This window comes from Pieris rapae, chromosome 3 (genome assembly GCF_905147795.1).
Source record: "Pieris rapae chromosome 3, ilPieRapa1.1, whole genome shotgun sequence".
NCBI lineage: Eukaryota > Metazoa > Arthropoda > Insecta > Lepidoptera > Pieridae > Pieris > Pieris rapae.
This window is the reverse complement of record NC_059511.1, coordinates 4,422,870-4,432,123: the sequence shown is the minus strand read 5'-3', so window position 1 is coordinate 4,432,123 and position 9,254 is coordinate 4,422,870. Positions and strand designations below refer to the sequence as shown.

General features: G+C 35.3%; 4 protein-coding genes across 5 annotated transcripts; 3 read left to right on the top strand and 1 right to left on the bottom strand.

The window, feature by feature from the left end:
* Positions 1–315: 315 nt before the first annotated feature.
* LOC110997073 (DNA-directed RNA polymerase III subunit RPC10) lies at positions 316–941 on the top strand. The gene is made up of 2 exons (XM_022265046.2): positions 316–687; positions 756–941. Exons 1-2 carry the CDS (start codon positions 547–549, stop codon positions 939–941), a joined length of 327 nt encoding a protein of 108 aa, XP_022120738.1. The 5' UTR covers positions 316–546.
* A 7-nt stretch (positions 942–948) lies between these two features.
* LOC110997071 (yrdC domain-containing protein, mitochondrial) lies at positions 949–1,821 on the top strand. Its single transcript, XM_022265044.2, has one exon. The coding sequence runs from the start codon at positions 949–951 to the stop codon at positions 1,678–1,680; it is 732 nt and encodes a 243-aa protein (XP_022120736.2). The 3' UTR covers positions 1,681–1,821.
* Positions 1,822–1,861: 40 nt separating this feature from the next.
* Positions 1,862–2,854, bottom strand: LOC110997072 (mitochondrial inner membrane protease subunit 2). Of its 2 annotated transcripts, none has more exons than XM_045634438.1 (2): positions 2,833–2,854; positions 1,862–2,599 (listed from the first exon to the last, which is right to left on the bottom strand). In XM_045634438.1, the coding sequence occupies exon 2, from the start codon at positions 2,568–2,570 to the stop codon at positions 2,076–2,078; it is 495 nt and encodes a 164-aa protein (XP_045490394.1). In that variant the 5' UTR covers positions 2,571–2,599; positions 2,833–2,854; the 3' UTR covers positions 1,862–2,075. The 2 variants fall into 2 exon arrangements, with proteins under 2 accessions (XP_045490394.1, XP_045490393.1); XM_045634437.1 differs by having other exon boundaries at positions 2,790–2,846.
* Positions 2,855–3,317: 463 nt separating this feature from the next.
* LOC110997093 (ataxin-7) lies at positions 3,318–6,230 on the top strand. Its single transcript, XM_022265075.2, has one exon. It carries the CDS (start codon positions 3,801–3,803, stop codon positions 5,850–5,852), a length of 2,052 nt encoding a protein of 683 aa, XP_022120767.2. The 5' UTR covers positions 3,318–3,800; the 3' UTR covers positions 5,853–6,230.
* The last annotated feature ends 3,024 nt before the right edge of the window (positions 6,231–9,254 follow it).

The window sequence follows — 9,254 nt, the reverse complement described above, 5'->3', positions numbered from 1 at the left end:
TTTATTCGGTATCAATAATATCGACCAAAATCTTCGATTTTAGTCTAATTTAACGTTAGATTAAGACCATAAAGCATCATCATTGCTTGCTTATTATGATATTACAATATATAAAGTAATAAAGGACACGAATGTGGATTGGGTAGAACACATTAGTCATTTAGTTTAGAACGTTTAGAACCAAAAAGAACTAAACGATAAGTGCATTTTCTGTGCTTACTATTAAGTAGTGTATACTATACACTGTATAGTCTGTGTTTCCTATTATATGCTTATGTCTTATTATAACCTATACTTTGTCAAATGTCAATAATATTATATGTATATTATTTAGTGTCAGTCTTAAAATTATTAAATTTAATATTTTAGAATTCAGAATTGTAATTTGTAAGCTTGATTTCAGATTGTGTACTCCAAACATGTACTGCAGAATACAATTTTCGTAATATCCTTAATGATAAAGATTAAAATTCAGGCAACCTTGTTTATTGTATTTTGATTATGCGGATTAATCTCGGCAATTTCAAAAGAAACGAACTGTAAATAATGTTATTTTGTCCAACATGCGCAAATATTCTTATGGTCGAAGAGGGCCCAGAATCAATTTTACGATATGCATGTAACACGTGCCCTTATATTTACAATATAAAGAAAAAAATTTCATCTAAAACATTTCCTAAACTTAAGGTTAGTTTTTGCATTAACTAGGAGCAGTAAAATTAACGATTTTAACTTTTAATTTAAATTATTTACAGGAACTTGACTATATTATGGGAGGTGCCGCTGCATGGGAGAATGTAGATTCAACGGATGCAGTTTGTCCAAAGTGTGGTCATAGTAAAGCATTTTTCATGCAACTTCAAACTAGGTCTGCCGATGAACCAATGACTACCTTTTATAGATGTTGTGATCATAAATGTGCCCACAACTGGAGAGACTAATTTGATAATGAACTATCTAAGAAAATGTCAGCTCTGTCTCAGTTATTCATTTAAAAGTGTCAAACCAAAAATGAAAATTGATAAAATGGCATCAATAATACCATGTAACCTTGAAAAGTCATGTGCGAGAGCAGCAGAGTATCTGGCAAAAGGTCAAGTTATAGCTGTACCCACAGACACAATTTATGGATTAGCTTGTAGTGCCAATTGTAGAGATGCTATTAAAAAGCTATATTTAATCAAAGGAAGAGATTCCTGTAAACCTGTAGCTATTTGTGTCAATGATATATTTGATGTTAGAAAATGGGGTAATGCCAAGCATCTTAGTGATGATTTATTACATGAATTGCTACCTGGTCCTGTTACAATAGTATTGGACAAGACAAGTCTTTTGGATAACCCATATCTTAATCCAAAGACCACAAAAATTGGTATTAGAATTCCTAAACATGTCTTTATTAACAATGTTACTAGACAGTTTGATATGCCTATTGCTTTGACTAGTGCAAACTCTAGCAATGAACCTTCCTCCTTGCGTGTGAAGGAATTTGAACATTTATTTTCAAATTTAGGAGCTGTTTTTGATGGTGGTGTATTAAATCAAGGCTTGGATCAAAGTAGAAGTGGATCAACTGTAATAGACTTATCCAAAATAGGGTACTATGATATTATAAGGAAGGGTATTTCATATGAGAAAATTGTTAAAGTACTTAAATCCCATGGTCTTATCAGTTGTTAAATAGTTATATATGACTTTGTCTAGGGTAACAGTGCAGTGGGCATGAAATGGCTCATATATGGATAATCGGAAGTTAATAATATATGTTTTAAGATACAATAGATATAAAGCAGTGTTGGCTATAAGTGTGAATATTTGAATTTGTAAGATCTTAGGCATGGATAAATAAAAGTAATCAAAGTCATTGAGTTTAGCAATTGTTTACTTTCCGTTTATATATAGTACAAAGCTTTTTGCTATGGCAGTGAATTGGAATATTCTAACAACAAATAACATACACTTCGACTAGATTAGTGAAGAGATTTTTTTTATTTACATTTGCGTTTCAACTTAACACTGAAATAAATATTACACAAATTTTTATTAAACAATGACAATTTTTTAACTATAATATATCATTTTTGTGTGCTCACTGGCTTTCTATGGTCAGGAATTTTTGCTTCAAGGGCTTGCCAACGCTCAGGAGGCCAGACTATACAAACAGCTCTTGCATTTACTAATCCTAAAGAAACTGGACCAAAAGTATTACTATCTAAAGTATGTCCAGTATGATCTCCTTCCACCCAGATATGACCTTCTGGGACACGCACATACTGGTTCTTATAACCTAATGTACTCACAATATCACCTTCTAGTGCAACTACTCTTTTTATAATTTTCTGATTTGGATCTTTAGGAGACACTAGAGAAATGATGTCTCCCCTTCGAATGCTAAAGTCTTTCACTGCCCACCTTGATAGAAAAACATAGTCTGTATTTTTAGATTCCGGATTAAGTGCTGGTTGCATGGATATACCTTCAACTCTCGCCACATAGCCGATGGTATCAAGAAATGTTACGCCGATGGGTACTCCTAACAACATTGACCGCAACAAATTCCGGATCCACATTGGTGCCAGTAAGCCATTCACCGTCTAAACTTAAACCAACATATTATTTCGCTTAAAGTTTTATTTGTATTAAAAAAGATGCATTTTTTTTAAGTGTTCTAAGCACAATGGAAGCGAATGGAATTCACATAATGGGGCTAAATTAGATACTTGAAATTTTTAATGTTACGTTTGTTTAACCTACTCTGAATTTATTATTTTATTTAATTTTAAGCATACTTAGTTAATTGACAGTGGGATTAATCCGAAATATTCTTGTTACCTGTGACTTGTGTCACTCTGTTACTCTATGAAATTGGAAATATGAATTATTATTTTTTTTTTTTCAATATGAATTATGAAAACTGTACCTGACAATTGACATACGATCTCCTTTATTCCCATAGGTCTTATTCGATTCAATCTAAACTAAGATTAATTACCACAGAGATTTGTTTTCTCGGTTTGCATTGTCATATTTTAATTTTAGTTGCTCTTATTTCATAGTTTCATTACCTTTCTCTGTCATTGGGATTATGAATAATATTTAAATAGGTTTTTTTATTACAGCATTTTTTCCAATTTATTAAAGTTCTAATCAGTAAAATGTGAAATTATTTTTAGTTGTATATGTTATATTAAGTCTAATATATTTATCGTGTTAGGCGATTACCAAACTGTTAAAAATTAAATTTGCCTGAATTGTTTTTCTCCTTCATGTCACTCAAGCAAAGAATGGCCATAGACAATAAAGTGTAGAGCTTCTGTAGTCTATTTCAAATACTCAAAAAAGTGTTGATGCTTTCTGTAGTAAATCACAACCACCATCAACTAAACATAAATTTTATATTATTTATTCGTGTGTAACAAGTTTAGCATCACAGAAATTTAATACAATAGTTCTTTTAGTGTCGTTCACTAATCTAAAACTTTTTAGAAAGGACTGTCTACAGATGAATGTGGTCCGTGATGAAGAAAAACTTACAACCTGCATAATCAGCTGTCAGTGAGATAGATCATCTGTCCCTGTAAATATAAAAGCTAAAACAATCACAACACGTTTTCGACTGATAAGTGTAAATAATGATGTGAAGGAATATACAACAATGTGACCTCGACGCGCTTTTTAGCAGGCCCTGACGTTTAGTAGAAATGGGATAATAACCTATCAAGGTGCAAGGAGTCCAGAATGACCGGGCTCCCGTGAGAGCACGAGGAGTATTGCTACTAAGAACACAACCTACGGTGAAGATGTCTGGTGACTTCCCGTTTGCGGCGAAAGTAGTCACTCCATTGAAATGTAATGAGAAGCCATGGGATCTGTGGGTGAGTGAAATCGGACACTTGTCTCCTCGTAGAGACAACGATGGCACATTTACGACCCCAGCGGCGGTGGACGGAAAGAGCTCTTCCACACGCCGCGTTCACGAAGCTCACCCTTACAAAGTCGCGGATCGAGGCCAGGCGCGCTATCGTCGAGCAGGCCTCAATCGCCTTAAATATGAGAGTATGAGCCTTCACGGCTTGTTCCCACAGATGGACAATCTCAATGCTGCTGTGTGTCATATGTGTGGAGAAATAGTGAAGTGTAGTGCTGCATACAGACATTTACTGGAATCCCACAATGGTGCTGAGCCAATTCTTCCACCTCCACCTCCAACAGTTAAGCTAAAATCTGTTCCTAGTAGAAGTAGACATAAGAAGGAACCACCTACTCCACCTCCTGTAGAAATTCACCCTATGAAGTTGGAGAATTCCCCAGTGCCGGCTGCTGCTCCTATATCTAGGATAGTATTGCCACAACCTGATTTACAGTACCTGGAAGAAGCTAGTACCTCATCGGCAATAACTGGTGAAGTACAAATAAGTATGGAAAGTGGAGAGTTACCTGTTGTTAGTATACAAGATACAGAAGATTTGCCCCTCGGAGAAAATCTAACGGATGATATTTTTGCAATTATGAACTCTGAAGGTATTCAGAGTGCAGATGACATTGCAAATGTTGCAGATTGGAAGAGTATAATTAAGGATATACATGAGATTAATTTTCCTACTTCAACAGATACCATACCAACACCAGATTTGTATTCAGCAGCATTAGATCCATCTTTAACTGGATACCCTATACCAGATACTGATTTAACAAATATAACGTTTTCTCAAACAACTGCACCTATGGTTGCAGTTGTAGATAATATACAAAATGCTCAAGTTGTTAAAGTACCGGCAACGCCGACTACAAAAACGCAGACGCGTAAAACGAGTAAAACGAAATTTAACTTACGCGAATACGATCCGAATAAGCATTGCGGCGTAGTGACAGCAGAAAACCCAAAGCCTTGCACACGATCTTTGACATGCAAGGCACATGCTCTTTCACTGCGGAGAACGGTGGAAGGTAGGGCAAAGCCTTTCGACACGTTATTAGCTGAGCATCGAGCATCGCGTGACGCAGCGGCTGCGGGCAATACATATACTCCTCCAGTCAGTCATACTCCTGCACCGCCCGTGGCTCCTCCTGCACCGCCTACGCCTGTTAATCTCCCACCACTTCTAGTCAATACGTCCATAGACCTCAGCTTGTTTAATGGGTTAGCCACCGAGCAACAAAGCAATGACCTCTACGCAAGTTGGCTGAATGTAGAGGACCCAGTCCTACCTGATACATCCAGCATTACCTCTCTTCTTAGTCAACCCTTACCGACTGATCCTTTTCTGTTACCAGACGACGCAGAAATTCCTACAGACGATCCCGTACATAGTATAGCACCGGCGCCGCAACCCACTCCACCTATTAAAGAAGAAAAGCCTGATTGTCCACCTATCTTGATTCCCAGTGATGTGTGCTGGTATAGTTCGTGTCCTCGACCTCTTGCTCTATGCACATTTAACGCTTCTCACGCAGGAAGCGCAATTACTTTAGGTAAGAAATTTGCAACTGTGCGTAGCAACATTAAGTCATCATTAACGCGATCAACGAAAGCCTCTGGTGTGACGAACAATTTTTATAATCAGAGTTTATCTCTAACAAAGACCCTACACCTGAATAACACTAATAAACCAAACAAACCTGAAGTGCGCAAACTAATAGTGACATGTTCAAATAGTAGTGGTAATAAAGATGTGCAACAGACGTTTAGTGATTTGTTTGCTGGTGATGTGCGGCATACTTTAAATGGACACATAGGACACTCGGAACGCAAGCCTCGCGCTTCCTCTATAAAAGCAGCCAAGCGGCCCTCTGGAGCGATGCTAGACCTAGGTTTTTCCTTTGACCCATTGCTGGCTGATGAAAAATGCTGAACAATTTAAGCAATCACTGGTTGTGTAGTCACATAATTGTATATTTATTTTTTTGTAAATCGGACTGGCATTGTAAATGTTCAATAATCACGAATTTTTATCCCCTAATGGAATATGAATGTAAAGATGTTGTAAAATCTCATTTTTCTCTAAAAAGAACTAATGTTTGTATTATTTTGTATATTATTTATAAGATTTTTTTAATTGGTTTCCAGTTACAACACTGGTAAATCCAATGGAGAATTATGAAATAGATTATGCAGAATGGTTGTATTTTTTTGATATGACATTGTTAATACTGAATAATGAAAAATGGCCTAGGATAATGTTTAATGTGATGCAAATTTCCATGTAAAAATATAAATATTATTAAATTAAGTTTATCCATAGTAAATTGCCTCCTTTTAAAATACCTCATCAAGTAAATTGTTTTAATTCATGTACACCTTTTATGGATTTGACATTGTTAAAATTTCCCACTGTGTGAAAGTTGAAACACTATTTGCTAACAAAGCTGGTCGTGTGGTATCCGATTTATTTGAACTAATGCTCAATTTCATCATCATTCATGTAACACTTATATAGCCTGTTGAATAGGCATGAGGGCCACGTGATACCTGCTTAGTCTTTAATTTACACAAGCGCATCGGTTATTTAAAATACTGAAACAATTTTTATAAGGACTTCATAATGGTCGAACCGTATTATTTCGTGAAATCCAAATCCAATTTTATTTCTTTCGATAATTTTGATAGAAAGTTTCCATCGCGCATACCGCTAATATGCTAAAACTTCGACTGTGATCAAAGTTCGAGTTTAAGTTGAAAACCTTAGGTTACTCATTAAATAAACAGTTACAAAACTAATAAACCATGCAAAATTTCTCAAAATGACCATCATTGTTTCTGGTTTCAGTATACTTAAATAAATAAATAAAAACTTTATTATATATTAAATAATATATATTTGATCCGCTTTTAAACGTAAGACCACCTACCCCATTATTCATATAAAAATACTTTGATACCTATTTCTATTTTATGCACAACAAAAAGGTGGTAAGACAGCTATAGCATAAACGATTGGCGCAAAACATCATAAAATTTGATTTTTATACATAGTTAATAAAGTAAAAACATGTACATTTGTATGATAAGCTGGTAAGTGCTTTAACAGCAGCTATTTTGCCGGTGTCCAAGAATTTTCTTACGAAGATCTCGACTGACAAGTTGTTTGATAAAAAAAGTGATCTTCTGGTTTGGGGAAGCTTTTATATTTTACTTGTTTGGCCTTTAGTGACAATGGGGCTCAAGAAAATTTACTTTTGAAGATCAAAACTAATTAAATAAAAATATATCTACGAAAGTGGTTAAAAATTATTTGTTTCAAAAATATTTTCAATTCGATTCCGCTTATAAATTGACCTAGATTGACTTCAAGCCTCAGGCTCTTTTCCTAACTATGAGAGAGTGTTCATACATTCTCTCATCAAACAATTATTTAGTAAACTATTACTTGTGTATAAGTATAAAATGTACAGTAGAACTTAATTTTGGGGTAAACGCAAATTGATATTTTTTATAGGTCGACGTTCAGTGTCTTGATCAGCGTAATTGACTTTACTTGCCTTAGCGATATAGATCAAAAAGGTTCCCACTGAAAATTACAAGGAAGACGGCTACCAGAAACCTGAAGATGAAATAAATTAAGAAGCGCAGATGAGACATATGTGGAAAATTTTGGAGCAGGTCTTCACTCCTTCGGAGGTGGCGTAGTAGGTTTTTAACTATTTATTATAAAAAAAATCTGAAAGTTATAGTGTTCGAATATACAATTTTTATCGTTTTATGAAATGATAAGTTTATATTCGATTTGGAAAAATAATTCTGGCGAATCTAAGATCTCCGTGTTTAAGGGCTTTGAAGTTGAGAAGCATTTTATTGAAAACAATTACAAATGAAATGATTATTTTTTTACTTACGAACTTCGCAAGCAATTTGAACAAAGTGAAAGTTCAATTTAAGTAACTCGAATAAGATTAGGTATGTATGACTTAATCTTCTTGTTAAAACTTCTCACTATTTAACAGAATATATTTGGGTCAGAGACTTATATACGGATATGAGTTCTGTAGTAGTAATCGTAATAGTATTTAGTAATAATAAAATGATAATTAAACCCTGGATAACTCCCGGTCTTTTGAAGTGCATGCGAAACAGGGATAACCTACACAAAAAGGCAAAAAAATATCACAATAATGAGATAATAATTACCACATATAAACGATACCGGAATTTCTGCAACAATTTGTTAAGAAAACTAAAAAGGAACTATGAAAATAATGTACTAAATAAAGCCAAAAACAATCCAAAACTACTTTGGAAAACAATTGACACAATAACAAATAGACAAAAATCGCTAACACCTCCTAATGAATTGCTAAAAAATTACTCCAATAATTTGGTAGCGGTCAATGATATAAATCAATTTTTCGTGGGCGTTGGCAAGAATCTGGCGGAAAATATATTACAAAAGAATTATTCTAATTCTGTTGTTGAATGCAGTTTTGGAGATAATAATAACCATAAATCTCTTGTACTATTACCAACTGATGAGAGTGAGGTGGAAAAACTTGTTATAGCCCTCAAGAGCGATGCCACAGGGCGAGACGGGATTAGCGCTAAGATTCTAAGGTCATATAAAGCAATTATTGTACCCCCTCTCACATATATATGTAATTTGGCTCTCAGCAATGGTTCCTTTCCATCTGCTTTTAAACAAGCGTTAGTAATACCAGTTCATAAAGGAGGCCTCGCTAGGGACCGTGTCAACAGTTATAGACCGATATCCATCTTACCAGCAATGTCAAAGGTTTTGGAAAAAATAATCAATAACAGGCTTATAAAATTTCTAGAGATGAACAACATTCTATCTACTTCCCAGTACGGTTTTCGCTCTGGAAGATCCACCGGGGATGCAGTTCATGCACTTACTGACTACATTATTAGGAACCTAGAGGGGGGCATGAAGTGCATAGCTATATTTCTGGATCTAGCTAAGGCTTTTGACACGGTTTCTATCGAAATCCTATTAAAAAAACTTGAGAATACTGGTGTGAGAGGGGCCCAATTGGGACTATTCAGTGACTATTTGAGCAATAGGACCCAGGCCACAAAGATTGGTGATAGTGTGAGCGAGGACCTTCCTGTTCGATACGGTGTCCCGCAGGGTAGCGTATTGGGTCCTACCCTGTTTTTAGTGTATATTAATCAGCTATGCAACCTACAGTTAACCAATGGAACCATTGTAACCTTTGCGGATGACACGGCTTTATTATTTAATGCACCGACTTGGGGGGAGGTTTACGCTCACGCCCAATCTGGCCTGGATAGGGTGACGGAT